Source organism: Vanrija pseudolonga, chromosome 5, assembly GCF_020906515.1.
Source record: "Vanrija pseudolonga chromosome 5, complete sequence".
Taxonomy (NCBI): Eukaryota; Fungi; Basidiomycota; class Tremellomycetes; order Trichosporonales; family Trichosporonaceae; genus Vanrija; species Vanrija pseudolonga.
The window spans coordinates 694,189-710,944 of record NC_085853.1 but is presented as its reverse complement, the minus strand read 5'-3'; the positions used below and the strand labels follow the sequence as shown (position 1 = coordinate 710,944).

At 61.6% G+C, this 16,756-nt stretch overlaps 5 protein-coding genes across 5 annotated transcripts; 3 read left to right on the top strand and 2 right to left on the bottom strand.

Moving 5' to 3' along the window:
* Window positions 1–311: 311 nt before the first annotated feature.
* On the top strand, window positions 312–4,042 carry POSTN (Periostin). The gene is made up of 5 exons (XM_062773481.1): window positions 312–590; window positions 629–1,723; window positions 1,746–1,847; window positions 1,882–3,709; window positions 3,760–4,042. Exons 1-5 carry the CDS (start codon window positions 503–505, stop codon window positions 3,980–3,982), a joined length of 3,336 nt encoding a protein of 1,111 aa, XP_062629465.1. The 5' UTR covers window positions 312–502; the 3' UTR covers window positions 3,983–4,042.
* Window positions 4,019–6,410, bottom strand: SPBC83.11 (Putative transporter1). Its single transcript, XM_062773480.1, has 2 exons — window positions 5,296–6,410; window positions 4,019–5,253 (listed from the first exon to the last, which is right to left on the bottom strand). The coding sequence occupies exons 1-2, from the start codon at window positions 5,950–5,952 to the stop codon at window positions 4,258–4,260; spliced, it is 1,653 nt and encodes a 550-aa protein (XP_062629464.1). The 5' UTR covers window positions 5,953–6,410; the 3' UTR covers window positions 4,019–4,257.
* Window positions 6,411–7,243: 833 nt separating this feature from the next.
* Window positions 7,244–12,517, bottom strand: LOC62_05G006962 (uncharacterized protein). Its single transcript, XM_062773479.1, has 4 exons — window positions 12,103–12,517; window positions 11,446–11,990; window positions 10,905–11,377; window positions 7,244–10,866 (listed from the first exon to the last, which is right to left on the bottom strand). Exons 2-4 carry the CDS (start codon window positions 11,987–11,989, stop codon window positions 7,642–7,644), a joined length of 4,242 nt encoding a protein of 1,413 aa, XP_062629463.1. The 5' UTR covers window position 11,990; window positions 12,103–12,517; the 3' UTR covers window positions 7,244–7,641.
* Window positions 12,518–12,952: 435 nt separating this feature from the next.
* On the top strand, window positions 12,953–14,343 carry nuo-31 (NADH-ubiquinone oxidoreductase 30 subunit, mitochondrial). Its single transcript, XM_062773478.1, has 6 exons — window positions 12,953–13,098; window positions 13,194–13,480; window positions 13,546–13,738; window positions 13,797–13,837; window positions 13,886–14,026; window positions 14,074–14,343. The coding sequence occupies exons 1-6, from the start codon at window positions 12,999–13,001 to the stop codon at window positions 14,119–14,121; spliced, it is 810 nt and encodes a 269-aa protein (XP_062629462.1). The 5' UTR covers window positions 12,953–12,998; the 3' UTR covers window positions 14,122–14,343.
* Window positions 14,344–16,104: 1,761 nt separating this feature from the next.
* Window positions 16,105–16,623, top strand: LOC62_05G006960 (uncharacterized protein; the record flags this gene model as incomplete). The annotated part of the gene is made up of 1 exon (XM_062773477.1): window positions 16,105–16,623. The coding sequence occupies one exon, from the start codon at window positions 16,105–16,107 to the stop codon at window positions 16,621–16,623; it is 519 nt and encodes a 172-aa protein (XP_062629461.1).
* Window positions 16,624–16,756: the final 133 nt, after the last annotated feature.

The following is a 16,756-nucleotide window of genomic DNA, read 5'->3' as shown; positions in this document are numbered from 1 at the left end:
AACCTGCATTACCTTGTTACCAGTGCGGTTGTGGCATGACAGACAGCCCCAGGAACCAAGGCCCAGCCAGACGTGACGCTGACGACCGCGTCTGGAGTCGCGGGTCGTGCGCGTCACTGTCCGCCGCCACTGGAGCGTGACTCCACAGTGTTGCCACCCGACAATCGTCAATTAGGATTGGCCCTATTTGGTACCGAGTGGCGATTAGAATCCAGCCCTCGCTCGCTTCACACCTTGCCTCTTGGTGTTTGACCCTGCAATGACGCTATTGATTCCCATTCCTTGCTCCTCGCCCTCCATCGCCACCAAAGCTCAACTCGGATACTTGTACCATCCATCCACTTACTCTCTCTCGCGACAACTTCTTGACACTCTCAACGCTGCCGACACTCTTTCAGGTAGCCCGATTCGCGCGGCCACAGACCAGCTATCTCAGCTTCCCCATATCACCACCTAAACCACTACAACAACAACGTGCTCCACTGCGACGCGACGACCAAGCATGAGAGGAGCAGTGACGCTCCTAGCTCTGGCTGGCGCTGCCGTCGCTGAGCAGCTCACCTTCCAGGGGTCTAGCGCACCAAGTCAAGGTAAGCAAGCCCCTTCCCCACAACGCCTAACTCCCCAGTGCACGCGCAGGCCGAGTCGCTCGTCTCCCTCGTCTCGGCCTCGACGCAGCACGGCACGTTTGTGCGCCTGCTGCAGCGCTCCAAGTCGATTCCGCTACTTTGGCACATTGGAAACGCGACGCTCTTCGCCCCCACCGACGACGCGTGGGCCAAGTGGGCAGAGGAGCACCGGCCCAAGAGCGAGGACGACGACGTGCGCGTGGCCGGCTGGCTCGGCGCTGGCGGCCTCGACGAGTGGCTCGTTCCACCCGACGAGGCGGATCTGGCGCTCGAGGCCCAGATTTTGGCAGCCTCAGACGTCGATGAAGGAGAGCGCCTGCGCCTCGAGGCGGATAACCAGAGCTGGGCGCTCCGCCAGCACATCCTGTATCATGTGCTCAACTACACGCTGTGGCCGTCCGACTGGGCGCCGCAGAACACGAGCAGCAACATGACGATTGAGACGACGCTGCTGTACCCGCTTGACTCGGAGCCCGAGTCGCCTCTTCCCCCACCGGGCTCGCCGTGGAAGTGGCCCGAGACGGGCCTGCTCGGTACCCACGGCCAGCGGCTGCGTGTCTCGCGCCCTGGGACGGCTGAGGGCGGTGTGCGGGGGCGTATCGGCGCCGATCATGCTGGTGAGGGCGGGGCCGAGGTCTGGGACGGAGCGGGGTGGGAGAGGAAGGGGAACGACACAACGTTCAAGGACAAGGACAAGGACAAGGACAAGGCTCCGGTTGGCGTTCGTTGGGCGCGAAACGGCCTGGTCGTGGGCGTCGAGTCGGTGCTCGAGCCGCCCCCGTCCATCAAGGAGGTTATCCGCAAGCACCCGTCGCTGTCGTATCTATCACGCCTGCTGGACACCTCGGACCCGCTGCCACCTCCCCTCCCGCCGTGGCTGGACAGGGCGCCGCACGTGACGCTGTTCGCGGCGTCCAACAGTGCCTTTGAGGCGGCGTTTGACGACATTGAGCGCGGATACCTCGAGGGGGCGTTTGGCGCAGAAGGTCTGAGCCGCGTCGTGTCGCCCGGTTTCGTGCTCGGGGTCAACGGCGACAATGTCGGCTGGAGCGATACGTGGAAGAAGAACAAGCCGCTGAACGGTGCGTCTGAGGGTGGGGTATGTGCTGATGCTAGTGACTGTGGCGTCGGGAAACCTCAACATTACGTCGCCGAGCCAAGGCTCCATCTTTGTCAACGGCACGGCTGCCGAGACTGTGGATATCTTTGCTTCAAATGGTGAGCCAGAGTACTACCATAGAGCTCACACCAGGCGTGATCCATGTCCTGCCTCAGCTCCTACTGCCAGAAGGATTCGAGCTGCTCAACTCGGCCGAGAAGGTGCTGCTGTCTCGCAACGCCACACGTTTCGTCTCCCTCCTCCGCTCGGCAAACCTCTCGTCGACATATGTTGGCGTGCCAGGCAAGAAGACCAAGAAGGAGTTTACGATCCTGGCGCCAACCGACGAAGCTATCGAGGCACTGGAGTGGTGGATCAATGTCGGTGTCCCTGGCGGTGACCACTCGATGCAGTCACTCGCGGCTGCTGGACTCCAGACAGCACCCGACGACGGCACCAAGCCGCCGCCGCCCGAGGAGACGTCGCCTTTAGCTGCGTTGCTCAAGTACCACATCGTCCCCGGCCAGGTCGCACCAAAGAACCTGGAAGACGGCATGCTCCTCGAGACAGAGCTCAAGACTGCTGCGCTGGGCGGAGCACGTCAGCGGGTCCATGTGGAAGTGTCTGAGCGCCGCAAGCCGGGCACCGACGCGACAATTGAGGATGGCGAGATTTCCATCGGCGGGGCTCTCGTCATTGGATCGCCTATCAAGAGCGGCAAGAGCGTAATCTACTTTATTTCGTCGCTCCTGTCTCCTCCCTTGGATGTGCTGCAGACTGCTGTGTCGGATCTGCAGCTGTCGACATACATTGCCGCTGTCTACGCCGCAGGCCTCGAACGCTCCGTCAAGGCGAATGAGGGCACGACCTACTTCATTCCTCGCAACAAGGCGTTTGCTCAACTTGGACTGGCAATGAAGTACCTCCTCCTTCCCGAGGCCCGCGAAGAGCTCCGCAGAACGCTCCGCTATCACTCTGTGGAGAAGCTCGTCTACACTACCGAGGTCGAGGATGGCAAGACGGTTCTCGAGACTCAAGAAGGCGGCAACGTTGTGTTGGAGAGCTCTCCAAACAAGACGTTGACACTGTCGTCGCCTTACAAGTGGGCCGGGCACGATTCTGGCGCCTCTCTTCCAGCCAACGGAGAGCTCAACCCGGCCGCCTTCGTTGGCATTGACTCTCTTACCGAGACCGGAGTCATCCACGCTGTCGACAGTGTCATTCTTCCAGCCGATGTTGACATTACCGCTGCCAAGCTGATCCGCGGATCAAAGCAGCGCGTGATGGCCGACCTGATGGTCAAGGCCGGCCTCGGCTGGGTGCTCGAAGGCCGTGAGCCCACGCAGATTGAGCTCGAGCGCGTTGGCCTCGACGGCTTTGTTCGTGCACGCCCCAAGCCCTGGAAGGCCGACAACTCTACAGAAGACTTGGCGCTGCCCAGCTACACCGTCTTGGTGCCAACCGACACTGCGTTTGGACGCCTCAACTTGACGCATTACCTCACCAACAATGACGCTCTTCTCGAGCTGCTCAAGCTTCACATCATCCCATCGAGCCTCGACATTGCTCTGCCCAAGGGCAGTGTTGAGAAGGGACCGAAGCAGCCTCCCAAGGACGGGTACCCGCTCGCCCTGGAGGACGATGTAGTTTACCCGACACTCTTGACGCCTACCGCCCGCTATGGTCAATTGGCTTTCCGCGCCTTTGGCGCCGACGGCTTCATTGTTGGCATTCACAACGCACGCGGGGGATCGAACAATGACAACGCAGCACAGACGGGAGATTCCGGCCGTGCCAGCGTGCGTTGGAAGCATAGCCGCGATGACGGCATCACTGGCATTCACACCATTGCCAAGGACGACAAGAAGGAAGGTGGCGAAATCGACAACGGCCCGCTTTGGCGTGGCGGCATGAGCCTCGGCGGAGGTGTCATCATCGTCGACGCCGTTCTTATCCCCTTCAACCCCGGCTGGTTTGAGCGGTAAGTGGACACGTGGGCCGCGCTGCGAGGCAATGCTGACAAACTGGCAGCTGGGGCTGGCTCGTGCTGACGGTGGCTCTTACCACGGCCGCTGTGGCCCTCACTGGTGTGAGCTTCTGGTGGTGGTGGTCCACAAACCGCAAGAACGAGGGGTACGAGCCCGTGGACACAGAGGGCGAGCGCGAGCAGGAAGAGGCAGCACGTTCGTGGCGACGAACAAACCGCAACAGCATGTCCGTCCCAGCGGTAAACGGCAACGACGAAGACGACTAGAGAGAATAACGCGTGTAGTAGTTCAACTTGTAACAAGTATTATGCATGGGGTCGACAGTGTGTGCGGCTCGTTACGCCAGTGTATTGAGATTGGAGGGAGTGTCCGTCGCCGGTGACTTCAGCCGTGTCTATGAAGATCTAATGAAAGAGGCGAAGCTATGCAAGTGCACAACAACCCGTGAGATGGCGGGGGTTGCAAAGGGGGGCAAGGAACGAGGTCGAATGGTGATGAAGGCATGAAATCTAAACAATGTCGATCTAAACGTGAGATGTGCTCACGCTCCAGTCAAGGAGATTGAGGGCGTGTCGTCCCCTCGTGCGAGCGGCACGGCAGGGAGGGGTGGGGACGAGGCCGTGCTGGCTGGTGGGGAGGGGTAGGGCTCCTGCAGCGACACCTTTGCGCCTCGAGGCGGCATGGTGAAGATGGGAGGGGGAGCTGAGCGGATGGCAGACGACTTTGAGACACTCTCAAAGTCGTGGCTGTAGGAGGGGCGGGGAGACTCCTTGCCGAGGTGGGCGTATGGCTTCTCAGTAGCAGGGGTCGAACGGCCCTCGAGGAGGCGCTGGTCGGCGACCGAGGTCGGGAGCATGCCGCTGTGGACGGCGTCGACCTGGCGCATCTTCTTCTCGCCCTTTTCAACGTCGCGCTTGGCGTTGTTGTACATGTAGAGGCCAACAGCAGTGAGACCGATACCGACGGCCTGGATGGCGTGGACCGACTGCTTGAACCAGATGATTGCGAGGCAGATAACAGCAATGCGCTTGACGAGCGAGGCGATCGAGTACGTCACGGGAGAGGTTGACGAGAGGATGAGGAATGCCAACACGTTCTGGGCAAAGTGCACCGTGCCGTTGATGAAAAGGTAGAGCGCAACCTTGCTGCCGCCAACGCTACCGGTAAGCGGGACGCCGTTGAACCACATGCTGGCGATCCGGCCGGCATCAGAGTAGAGCCAGATGGGGATCATGAGGAGGAAGGCCATGCCGCTCGAAAAGTAGAGGAGGTTGATCTTGTCGAGGCGGGGACCGCTAGTCTCGGCATTGGAGCCGGGGCTAGGCATGACCTTCTTGAAGAAGATGTTCTGGGACACGAACACAATCGTAGAGCCAAAGGCGCAGATGAGGCCGAAGAAGTTGGACAAGGAAATGTCAAACGACACGGCGAGCATGACGCCGAGGGTGAGAGGGAGGATTGAGATGTAGGTTGCCGGCGAGTACGAGACGCCAAAGACGACAGCGTACGCGAGGACCGTGAAGAGGGGAGAGAGGGCCTAGGTGTGGTTAGCACTGTCGCCATGCCGGCAACCCCTTACCTTGATGGTGTGAACCGTGCTAACGGGCACGCGGCTGATGGCGAGCGAGCCAAAGATGTGGCCTCCAACCTGGAAGATGGCCATGGGCAAGGTTCCACGCAAGATTGCCTTTGTTGGGCTGCGCAGACGACCTGTGAGGCCGAGCTCGCGGCGCGAGCCGATCCAGCAGAGCCCCGCGACAAAGGCAAACTGGACGATAACGAGGGTCACTGGGAACTTGAAGTTGTTGAGGATGACCTTGCCCGTGTTACTTGACACTGCCGAGGTCGCGTACCAGAGGAAGCAGAGGAGGACAAACTTGACCGTCTGCGCCGAGGGGAGCGCACGTTGGAGCGAGTCCGAGTCCCATGATGATGACCTGCTGCCGGTCGAGGTCGAGGTGCCGAGCGAGTAGTCGCCGTCGTCGCTGCCTTTACGCTGCATCTTGAAGCTGCCGAGTAATCCAGCGGCTGCGGATGCGAGTTTGGACGGCGCAGGAGTGGGTGCTGGCTCGAAGAATCCTGGGCCGCCAACGACGCCGGGAACGCCCAGGTGGGTGGCACCGCTGGGGGGCGCCCATTGCGTCGGTCGGAGCGGCGGCTGGGACTGTGTGTACTGGCTGTGGAGGTCGAGCGACGACGACTGGTGCGCGAATGGCGCACGATGGCGGGGGTCCATGCCGGGGAGGTTGGGGGGGAGGTGGAGGGGAGGTGGGGAGGTGCGAGGACGAGTGGAATGGCTTGGCTGCGAGAGATAAAGAAGTTTCAAAGGTGGATTTGCGCTAGCTGGTGTTTGTGCGGTGGTGCGGCGTGAGGCGTGACGGGTTGGTGGTGGTTGCAAGTGGTGCGTGCAAAAGTCACAAAGTGGCCGTGGGTGCGTGTAATGTGGTGTGGGTGTGTGACGGCTCAAAGTGTGTGGTGAATAGTCTTTACAGGGCGAGTTGCACGACACGGGAAGGTAGGACGGGGAGAAGAGAGCGCGTCGGTAAAGTCGACGGTGGTCGTGGTGTCTCGAGCGGCGTACTGCACGGCGATCGGCGAGATGGAATAAGATCTGATCTGGCGACAGTCGCTGTGTGTGATATGCGCAAAGCACAGCAAGGGGGCGATGGGGGGGCAACGATGACAGCGAGGACGATGACAGAGAGATGCACAAACGAGATTGCAGCAGCACCAACATCAAGTCGCCAGACCCGCCGCTGCGCGCGACGCGAGCGACATGCACCTCGATACTCGATAGGAACCAACAACACGCACGCCGCCGCCTCCTGCTCCCTCCCCACCATGATGTTCCCTGCAAAACTGCAGGCGGCGGCAGGCGGCTGTTCATTAGGTGGGAGGAGGTAGGTCGCAGTTGTGCTGCCCCATCACCCAGGCAGGCAGACCAGGCGCAGCAGCAAAATCTCCTCAGGGAAACGCAAACCTCTATCCCCGGTCTAGGTACCCACTAAACGTGGATTAAGCGCGGCCACACCAGGGCCGGGGCAGTGAGGCGGCGGCGGCAACGGTAAACGGACAGCAGGCCCCTTCCCTCCCCCCCCCCCTCCCTGGCCTAAGCCTACAGACTACAGCCTACAGGGATCGTCCAATTGCCATGCTATCATCTGTGATGAATTATGTTGTCTTGTTGATATCCAGGGAGGAGCACAGTGTGGTGCGGCGCGTCGAGGCGCGCGCAGCGCTGCGGTATGGGGGCGCATTCCTCGTCGTCGTCGTTTAGATGCATGACGTCTGTGCCAAGTGCTGCATGTTGTTGTTCCACATGTGAGAATAGCCTTTCTTCTTCTTCACGCACGCACGGCCGCCTTTGCGTCAAAACTTTATACCGCTGGCCCCCGGTGTCTTGTTCCCCTGAGCCCCAAACCTTCGGGTTCACGTCTCGCTGCCTCGATGCCTCGATGCCTCTCGCTACACACCCACGTTCAGGCCTCTCCCCTCCCATAGCTCCCATGCAACCCGTCATTTAGCTTCCGTAAGTCCGAATCAACGTGTGTGCCTTCACTCTTGCTTGGCACCAGTCGTCGTCTCCCCTCCGCGTGGCTAGGCCCTGTTTCACTGGTCAGGAATGTGGTGCATGAGCTCATAAGATTGATTTCACACTGCTATGGCTCGCCCACTCTGTAATGATGTGTGTCCAAGGCGCTGGCTGGCTACGATGCAGTTGGACTAACAGAGAATCGAAAGGAGGGAGAGGGAGGGAGCGAGAGAGAGAGAGAGATGGTAAAGGTTTTTGGAGGTGATATTATTGAGGTTTTGAGGGATTTACTGCTGCTGATGTCGTTGCTGCTGCTACTATGTGCTCCTAACAGATGTCGACACGCCTACTCTGCACCGCGGTCCCGATGCTACCGTCGGCAGGACACTACCCCTACCACATCTTGCGGCTGACTGCGCCGCGAGAACCTTGCTGCTGCTGCACCCCGCCGGTGCTGTAGCCGGGGCTGTAGTTGGGCTGCGCACCTGCCGGGTAGTAACCAGAGGCAGCAGCGTTCGGGTCGTAAGACATGGCCTGATATTCGACGCCGTTGACGTTCTGGAATGACGAGGCACCACGGCCCGCGCCAGATCGGGGGTTGGCCATCTGGGTGCCGAAGCCCGTCTGTGATGCAAAACCGTTGTGCGCGTACCCGCCGACCTGGCCATAGACGCTCTGAGGGTTCCTAGCGTTGTATGCTGCTGCCGGGTAGCCGTTGTAAGTGCCACCGGTTCCAGTAGCAGTCGGGTACGCTCCAGCCGCCTGCGATACCGAGTAGCGATACTCGTTGCCGTACGGCACCGCACCGTCCTTGGCGGCAAAGCCCTTCTGATCCAGCGTGGCTTTCCCGGCGCCGCCGTAGCCATAGGTGGATTGGGCCATGGAAGTGCCGAACGGGGATGACCAGACTCCTTGCTGGAAACCGTTGGCCGCTGCGCCGGTGGCGCCACCCCGTCCCATTATGCCATAGCCCATGCCTCCGGCCATGCCCCCGGCCATACCAGCATCTGGGCTGGCAGTTCCAGAGTTGATAAACTGCCCATAGCCGCCTCCCTGGTTGGAGCGCACGGCAAAGGCCGACGACTGCCCATAGCCCGTCTTGACAGCCTGCGCACTACCGTCGTTCGAGACGGATGGCGTGCTGAGCGAAGGGTAGAGGGGCGTCTCGGGCTGGCTTGGCGCAGAGGTTGGCGCCGTCGTCGCGTCCGAGGTCTCCCACACACTCTTGATGTGGTCATGCTGCGAGACGTCGCGTGCTGGCGAAGTGACAGGGTAGCCCAAAGTCGACTTGTTCCATGGGCCAGAGGCAGCAGCTGGAGATGTGGGAATGTTTCGAACAGTCGAGGGAACTGTCGGGGGCGGTGTGCGAGGCTTCTGCACGGTGAGATTGGTTTGGTTGACAGAACCGACGTCGAGCTTCGTATGACGCTTGTCGTCGGTTTCGCCCATGCCTTCTAAAGTGACCTGATTGACTTCGTTGAGAAGGCTCTCGGCGTCGAGCTCGCTGGACACCATGAACCGCACGGAAGGTTTGTCCGCAGACACCTGCGGGGCAACGAGACGAGTCCCCACCGCTCCGTCGCCCCCGGCGAGGAATCGCCGTCCATCCTTTGACGGAATAGGGTTCGCCAAGAGAGGTTCCGGTGCGCTGAGTAAAGGTGGCTCCGTTCGCGACGGCTCTGCTAAAGAGGGCTGCGCGTGCGAAGCCCCCTTCAATACAGGTCCGCCATCGTTGCGCGACTCGAGCGTTGACCGGCGCTTATTCCTTCGTTCGAAAGCAAGAAGGGACCGAGGGGAGATGCTGACGATGGGACCGGTGTCAATGTGCTTTGCAAAGCGACGGCCGATGGGCTGAGGAAGAAGGAAGTCGGAGATGGAAATCGATCCGGAGTGGAGCCCTTCGATCGGAGGGTCGAATGACATGGCCCAACCCCTGACAGCCGTGTGCCGATGGTTCTCCGCCGCTCTTTGTCTCCAACGGGGGATGGAGGCGAGAGGGCGGTTGTCCTTTGGCAACTTGACAGCATACTGTCGCCACGCTGGTGGCGGCGAACGAGGTGGCTCGATCTGAGTCGCGTCAAAGAAGTCGGGTGGTAAGAATGGGAGGTGCGGGGCGGGGAGAGGGGCCACCTTCACCACCGGCACTGCCTCCACGACTGGCGCCGACTGAGGGGTCTGAGGGAGGGCAAAGTCGTCAACAGCCGAGTCCGGACCATTCCCATCGGCTAAAGGAGGGGTTCGGCGAGCCTTTGCCATAGCAGCCTGCAGCCGTGCCAACATGTTGTCAAAGTTGGGTTCCTTCTTGGGTAACAACTTGTCGGCGGCTGTAAGGGCGTCCGTAGGGTAGTCGGCGCCCTTGAATCGAGCCGGCGCTTCCGTCTGCTCGCTGAGAACATGTGGCGGCGCGTCACGGGGTGCGGCAGGCAACGCGGGCAATCCAGGCGGAGGGTGGAGACGACCATCTCGAACAGCATGCGGGGGCGCCTCGCGCTGTGGCCGGCGGTTGTCTCGGGGGAGTCCCTCCGCAGGATGATCGGCATTGGAACTGGGACGGCGCGGCTTGGCCTGGGGCTGGGCTTGGGGCTCGGGGAGAGGAGCCGACCGGCGCCAGGACGACGCCCGGTCTGCGGGCGCAGTGGGCGCCGTCTCAGGTGCCGGCTGAGCAGGTTGAGCCGGCTGAGCGACACCAACAGAAGGACGGCGCTCTGGGCCAGCCTGCTCTGGTCGTGGGCGAGACGCAATCGTCACCTGGGGCTTGCCCAGGCCGGGAGGTGGAGGTGGCTTGGGGAGCGCCGCGACCGTAGTTGGTGGCGATGTGACGGAGGCCGACTTGTCGCCAAACCGTTCGGCAAGCTCCCTTGCTTTCTGGCGCGCTCGCTCCGCCGCCGCCTCACGATCCGCCTCCTCCTGCATTCGGCGCAGCCGTGCCTTCTCTGCCGCACTGTGCATTTCTGCAGCTTGCACCTCGGCAACCACAGGCTCTGAAGGCGGCTCGGTGGAAGGAAGGCCCTTTGCTGAAACCACGGGCGAGACCTGGGGAGGTGGCTGGGCCTGACCAGACGTTGTCCTGTGCAGTCCGGTCGTAGGCTGAGCAACATGAGGAGGCTCGTGGTGTTCAGGCCTTGCCTGCTCTCGATGGCCCGCGAAAGGAGGCGGCCGCTCCGGCTGCCCACGCCATGATGGGCGAGCCGATGGTGGGGGGCCGGAGGAAGGTGGGTGAGAGGGTTGCGGGGCCGATCCAGCCGATCCAGCCAGGTGTGGTGGCAGCGGCCTCTCGGCCAGATGTGGTGGCAGCGGCCTCTCTGGGCCGGCGCCGGCGTGGGGCGGCGCGTCACGAGACATGAGCTTGGGTGGCTGCGACTGTGGTGCTGATGATTGACGAGGATGAGACTCGAGGCGGTTGGACGACGCGTTGAACAAGGCACGAGGATAGTCTTGACGCGGTGGTCGAGTCTCGGCGGGAGCGCTTCGTGGCCAGCTGCGATCAAAGTCTTCTCCGAATCGTTCAGACTTGGTGACTGGCTGATCCTGCTTGGTGTCCGGAGAGCGTCGGTCTTCCCGCGTGCTGTACGTTTGGCCGTCTCCAAAGTCCATAACATCGTCGTCCTCATCCTCCTCCTGATCCAGTCAGCGTCAGTCTCTGGCGCGATACTTACATCCCATCGATGAGCGTTTGGTTCAAGATGGGTAAACTCGTTCAGACCCGCTAGGATAGCCTGGTTGTGAGCTGCTTCGGCTTGAGCGACTGCCTGAGCATTGAGCATCGCGACCCGCTTGCCATCGGCAACTTCCTTGGCCGTGGGGAACTCTCTGGACAGTGGGGGTGGGCCGCCTCTCCTTCCGTCGCCTCCGACATGTCCCCACGCCCGTCGCGCAGCGCTACCCAGGCCATGTCCAGAGCCCATGGCCACATTCGGGAGGTTGTGTCCGCGTGTTGGCGCCGGGTGCTGTAAAGGAGTTGGCGCTGGTTCCCCGGCTGGCAGGGCCGGCTTTGCCCATGGCGAGGCAACGCTCGGCCCGGTGGTTGAAGCTGCACCAGCCGGCTTTGGCGATGCGCTTGGCTTCGATGAGGGGACAGTCGTAAGCTTTGTAGAAAGAAGCTTGGAAGAAGTGCTCTGAATCGGTGCAGCTGCAGCTACCGGGCGCACTGGTCACTGTCAGCATTGCGTTTGGGCAGGCGTTTGCCCAACGACGTACCGAGCTTTGCCGGAGCAGGGACGGGGCTGGCCGCCTTGCTAAGGAACTCCTTGTTGACGCTGACGGAGCTGAACTTCTTCTTTGTGGCCGCAGCCGTAAGGGGAGGGGTCGACGTTCGTGATGATGGGGTTGGGACGCGGGCCAGTGTTGCCGAGACGACTGCTGGTGACCCGATGGCAGGTGTAGCCTCGCCGTCCCTTGCTGGGACATTGTCTCCAATGTCAATGGCATTTGCGGATGCCGCAGGTTCAGGCGTGGCGTCGTCCGCCTCGGGGCGAGTCGTTGAGGCGGCGACCTCGCCAGCACTGGGCGCCACCGCCGCCTCCGCCGCCGGCGCTGCCGCCGTCTCTGTCGCCTTTCCTAGCTCGCTTGCTGCTCCGTCAGCCGCACCGTTCGCGTTGGGCGACGCGTTGTGGTCCCCGTTCGGCGTCACGACTCCGGCTGGACTCTTGCCGCCTTCCGAATCGAGCTTCACAGTCGCATCGGTGGACGTGATTGGATCTGGGTTGGGTGAATCTTGGAGTGGAGAGGGCGAGGGGTTCATGCTGGGCTCCTGGGAAAGTGGTCAGCAATGTAAATGGATGGCAAGGCAAGTAAACATGGCTGTCGCGACGGGGACCGCCTTGATCGCGTGAGAGGGCCGAGCGGCGTACGCACATCGGGGGTATGGGGATGAGAAACAACACGCCCGAGCGGTCGGGGTGTCTGGCCGTGAGGGGGGAGGAGAGTCGATACTGCGCAAGAGGCAGCTGGGGGAGGGGGAGTGGAAGGTGGCGGGGAAAGGCTGATGCGAGGGAAGATGCACCTGTGATGGAGGAAGCGGCGACCGGGACGGAGGCTGGGGTATGGCGTGTGGGTGGGCGCGCAGTGGTGGGTGGGTTGGGTTGGCAGGCGAAACCAGACTACCGTAACCTGGGTGGGACTGGCTGGTGGTGGTGGCAAGATAAGTTGGAACGCGAGGATTGTGCAATCCGACAATGGTTCGAGCTAGGTCCAAAGTTGTTTGTCGCTTTGGCTCTCTTGTCAAGCAAGGTATGTGGTGCGTCGAGAGTAGTATATGCGTGGGTCGATTGCTGCTGGTCGTTTGGTCGTCTGTCGCAAGTGGTGGTGGTCGTCGAGAACAGCAGCACACTGGCCACTGGCTGGCTGGCTGGCTGGACAGACTTGCCCCTGGCTGGCTGATGATGGTTCCCACTTTGGTACTGGCCGGCGCCCAGGTTGACCGAGTGATGGCTCCTAATGCGGGGCTTGCCACAATTGTAATGGTGCCTGGCATCTAATTACAAAACCCGGCTTACTGCCATCCTAATTACAACCGGAGCAAGGCATTACAAACTCGGGTAATTGAACGCCTTTGCCCTGGGTGAAGCCACCTACGCTGTCGAGCTGTCGGCGTTTCACCGTGTGGCATTCTGACCCGCCGGTTGCCTCCGCCCAGGCAGTGACTCTCCGACTGCCAACCACGATACGTCGGTTGCAAAGGGTCAGCAGCGAGCAGCAGCAACAGCGACGACACCTTGACCAACGTTTCTCTCAACCTAGACCCCACCACCATGGCTTCCAGGTCCCTCGCCGTCCTCCGCGGATCCGCCCGCATCGCCGCGCGCCCCGCCGTCGGCCGCTCGCTGCACGCCGCCTCGGTCCTCCGTGCGGGTACGTCGTGTCGGATTGCTCGCAGTCAATGTCGACGAGCTCAAGTCTCGTCCACTGCGATTCACACCCGCACAACAATGACTAACCCCTCGCAGCCCAGCCTTCCACCCCTCCCTTCTCCGAGTCGGTTGGCATCAACCCCGCGACCAAGATTGGCGCCCATGCCTCCAAGCCGCTCCACGAGTTCGGACAGTACTTGACCACCCTGCTGCCCAAGTACATCCAGCAGTTCTCGGTCTACAAGGACGAGCTCACCCTCTACATCCCCCCTGCGGCCGTCGTCCCCGTCCTTACCTTCCTTCGTGACCACACCCAGACCCAGTACAAGCAGGTTATGGACATCACTGCCGTCGACTACCCCACCCGCGAGAAGCGCTTCGAGGTGGGTTCGGACAGCGCGTTGGCGCCTTGGCTTGTGCGATGGAATGTTATTGACATGCCGCGCAGGTCGTCTACAACCTCCTCTCGGTCGCCCACCAGTCGCGCATTCGTGTCAAGACGTACGCCGACGAGGTCTCGCCCGTCCCCTCGGCAACTGCCGTCTTCGAGGGTGCCAACTGGTACGAGCGCGAGGTCTGGGACATGTACGGTGTCTTCTTCGCCGGCCACCCCGACCTTCGTCGTATCCTTACCGACTACGGTAAGTATTGCCGGGATCGAGCAGCAGGTTTGGAAGCCGTAGCTAACGGCGAACGCAGGATTCGAGGGCCACCCCCTGAGGAAAGACTTCCCTCTGACGGTGAGTGACAGCTGACCGAATCTGTTTGCGGTAGCTAACAACTGTCAGGGTTACTCCGAGGTCCGCTACGACGAGGAGAAGAAGCGTGTCGTCTACGAGCCCTTGCAGCTCACCCAGGCGTTCCGTAACTTTGCCGACTCGGCATCGCCCTGGGAGCAGGTCGGCTCGGGTGTTGACTCGACGCCCGAGGTGAGTCCATGCTTGGTGTGGGGTACGGCCAAACTAACACCTCGCAGAACTTCAAGATTCCTCCTCCCCCTCCCCCCGCTGAAGAGAAGAAGTAGAGACTCCAACGGTGCTCACGATGACGCTGTTGGCTATGCAGGTGTAACAGGCACAATCTGGCCCATGCAAGCAATGTACGAGGCGGGGGCGAGGCACCTCGCGCGTGCGAGGCGGCAGGGCAGCTCGATGTGGAGCTGTGGCACCCGCCGCGTACGAGCAGGCGGGGCAGCGGCGATGAGGTATTGGATAGGGGGCGTACCGAGACGTGAACAGTTGGCAGGGTTGAGCTTGAAGCACCGCAGGCCATTTGGCCAGCGTTGTCCTTCTCGGGAGCACTGTTCCTTCCACGCGTCACCCCTTGTCTACGCCGACAGCTCGTGGGTGTGGGTGTGGCCGTGGTTGAGGTGGAGTGAGTGGGGTACGACATCTTTGTCGCCATCGCGACATTCAGCATGTCGTATTCTCGAGTGAAGCAACGGCCGCATGGGGTTCAGTCCCGGTGGAGTGAGGGGCAAAAGGCAGGACTGCGGTAGCGACCCAACTCCAACTCGCCAACATCCTGCTCTTGTGGCAAGTGTGGCAGCAGGAGACGACTTCCATAGTGCAGAGCGTGGGTCACTGGCCAAGCCATCTCGACGAAGACCAGTTGTGCCTGGTGACCGACCGACCGTCCTGCTTTGGACAGGCGCGCATGACTTGCTTTCAGCAACGTGTGCCGCAAGCCATTGTGAGCACGTCGGCGGTCCCGACGACGGCTCGACGGCTCGACTACTGCAGCCGCGCCGCGCCGCGGTTCCTGCATAGGCTGGGAACGGCGTCGGCATCAGGTCTGCGGGACGGACGCGTTCGCGGCATCGCTCGCGGTGGTCGACACCAAGGCCGCTGTACGTGTGGCTGGGCCACAGGCCAGGCGCGTCCAACGTCCTCAGGCGCCTCCACCTGCCGCCGTCTCGCTCCCACGGTCGTCGTGCACTACGGCCACTGATGACAACATTCCGCGCTCCACTTACGCGTGGTGGTGAAGCTTAGGCCGCGCCACGCCCCCATAACGCCGAACTCCCGAGATCCCCTTTCGGGCCCCCTCATATTGCTCAGGGTCCTACTCCACGCCACTGCGCATCAGCTGATGTTCGCCCGTGCGCTGCTGCCCCTGCTGCGCCCTGCAGATAAGCCTGGCGCGGGGGGCCGGATTTCACATAGCGTAGCTTGCCTCTGGGTCTAGACCACGACGTTGTACTGCCTCGCGCCTCGCCGCAGACGCCAAGCTCTCACGTGCGTCGTCAAAGTCTATGTACGACGCAAAAGCGGGGTCGGTCGCGGAGTCGCGGAGTCGCGGATTCGCAGAGCCCGCGCGCTGGCTCGCTCCCTCGCGGCTCGATTGCTCCACCCAGTTCTGGCCTTTCCTGGTGCTCCTCCTTCCTTGTTGGTGGCGACTACGCCACTAGCCTCTCCCCGGTTGTAATTGTTCCTGCGGCCTCGTGCAGGTGCTGTAGCTTTGAGCTCCAATAACCCTCGAACACATGCACATCAGCTGCTGGGCAGCAGCAAGGCAGGCAGGCTACAGCCCCAGCTAGAAGTACGCGCAAGGTTTACGTCGCCGTCGGAGCTCCTCTTTGCCGTTCGTTGCATACCTCGAGGCCGTGTACCGATCTTCCAAAGGACACGCTCCTTGCGCATGCACACATAGCTGCTTCTCCTTCTTGCCATTCTCCTTCCTTCCTTTCTTTCCTTCAGTCGCACCTTCCCACCCCAGCTAGCGTACGCGCGGAACAGATTCATCCCAAACACGACTCCGGGGATCAAAAGAGAAAGCGGTCACGCGCACACACCGAACAAGGCAAGGAATCAAGCCCCTTGCTTGCCGCCCCGCTCGAAGAAGTCTGGCCCCTCATCCAGCCTTGATTGTTTCCCTGGCCTGCTGCCCCTTGCAATCGCCGCTGCCGCCACCGCTGCTCACTCAACGCGACAGCTATCCATACAAAGCCTGCTGGCCGCCGTTTTGTCATCTCCACTACTCCCACACACACCCACACCCACACCGCATGCTATCAGACCTACACTCCGTCGCTACCCTCTCCGCCGCCGACTTCTCCGCCTTTGCCGATTCCGCCCCGCTCGAGCGCTGCCCAAGAACAGCGTCGCCAGATGTCGCCGGCACCACTAGCCAGCTGAGGCGGCGTCCCTCGAGCCTGCAGCTCGAGCGATGTGCCGCCGCGACCGCACCGCGATATGTCGTCCCCTACCTCGGCAAACACTACGAAGCATACCCAGATACATTCTCCACAGCAGCGTCGCCCAGCATCGTCTCGTCGGCCGAGTACGACGACGACGACGAAGACGACAATAAGCACAACGAGGAAGGCATCATCTGGTTTGGCCGCCGCGAGCCCCCGTCCGTCGAGCGCGTTGCGCTCTTCTGGGCATGGGTCGGCCGCGGCATCGCTGCAAATATCACCACCGAGCGCACCGGCACAAGTCGTAAGCGCAGCGGCGCCGTCACATTTTGGTCTCGTGTGATCAGTCTGCGACGGTTCCTGCGGACGAGCAAGTCAAGCAAGTAGTAGACTAGGTGAGTGACTGCGGCGGTGCACAGCTGGGCCCCTGCTGACTTTTCTAGAAGTTGGCTATAGGCCATACGGAAATCGGCACTGCGGCACTGGAACATTGGCATATGAGCCCCTCATCACTCAACGA

Bases quoted from the DNA above. Each gene is read 5' to 3' on its own strand.
- POSTN (XM_062773481.1), top strand. From the start codon at position 503: ATGAGAGGAGCAGTGACGCTCCTAGCTCTGGCTGGCGCTGCCGTCGCT. The intron at 1,848-1,881 runs GTGAGCCAGAGT...AGCTCACACCAG, and splicing joins GGATATCTTTGCTTCAAATG to GCGTGATCCATGTCCTGCCT. The intron at 3,710-3,759 runs GTAAGTGGACAC...ACAAACTGGCAG, and splicing joins AACCCCGGCTGGTTTGAGCG to CTGGGGCTGGCTCGTGCTGA.
- SPBC83.11 (XM_062773480.1), bottom strand. From the start codon at position 5,952: ATGGACCCCCGCCATCGTGCGCCATTCGCGCACCAGTCGTCGTCGCTC. The intron at 5,254-5,295 runs GTAAGGGGTTGC...AACCACACCTAG, and splicing joins GCACGGTTCACACCATCAAG to GCCCTCTCTCCCCTCTTCAC.
- LOC62_05G006962 (XM_062773479.1), bottom strand. From the start codon at position 11,989: ATGAACCCCTCGCCCTCTCCACTCCAAGATTCACCCAACCCAGATCCA. The intron at 11,378-11,445 runs GTACGTCGTTGG...CGGTAGCTGCAG, and splicing joins CCCTGCTCCGGCAAAGCTCG to CTGCACCGATTCAGAGCACT. The intron at 10,867-10,904 runs GTAAGTATCGCG...TGACTGGATCAG, and splicing joins CAAACGCTCATCGATGGGAT to GAGGAGGATGAGGACGACGA.
- nuo-31 (XM_062773478.1), top strand. From the start codon at position 12,999: ATGGCTTCCAGGTCCCTCGCCGTCCTCCGCGGATCCGCCCGCATCGCC. The intron at 13,099-13,193 runs GTACGTCGTGTC...AACCCCTCGCAG, and splicing joins CGCCTCGGTCCTCCGTGCGG to CCCAGCCTTCCACCCCTCCC. The intron at 13,739-13,796 runs GTAAGTATTGCC...CGGCGAACGCAG, and splicing joins TCGTATCCTTACCGACTACG to GATTCGAGGGCCACCCCCTG.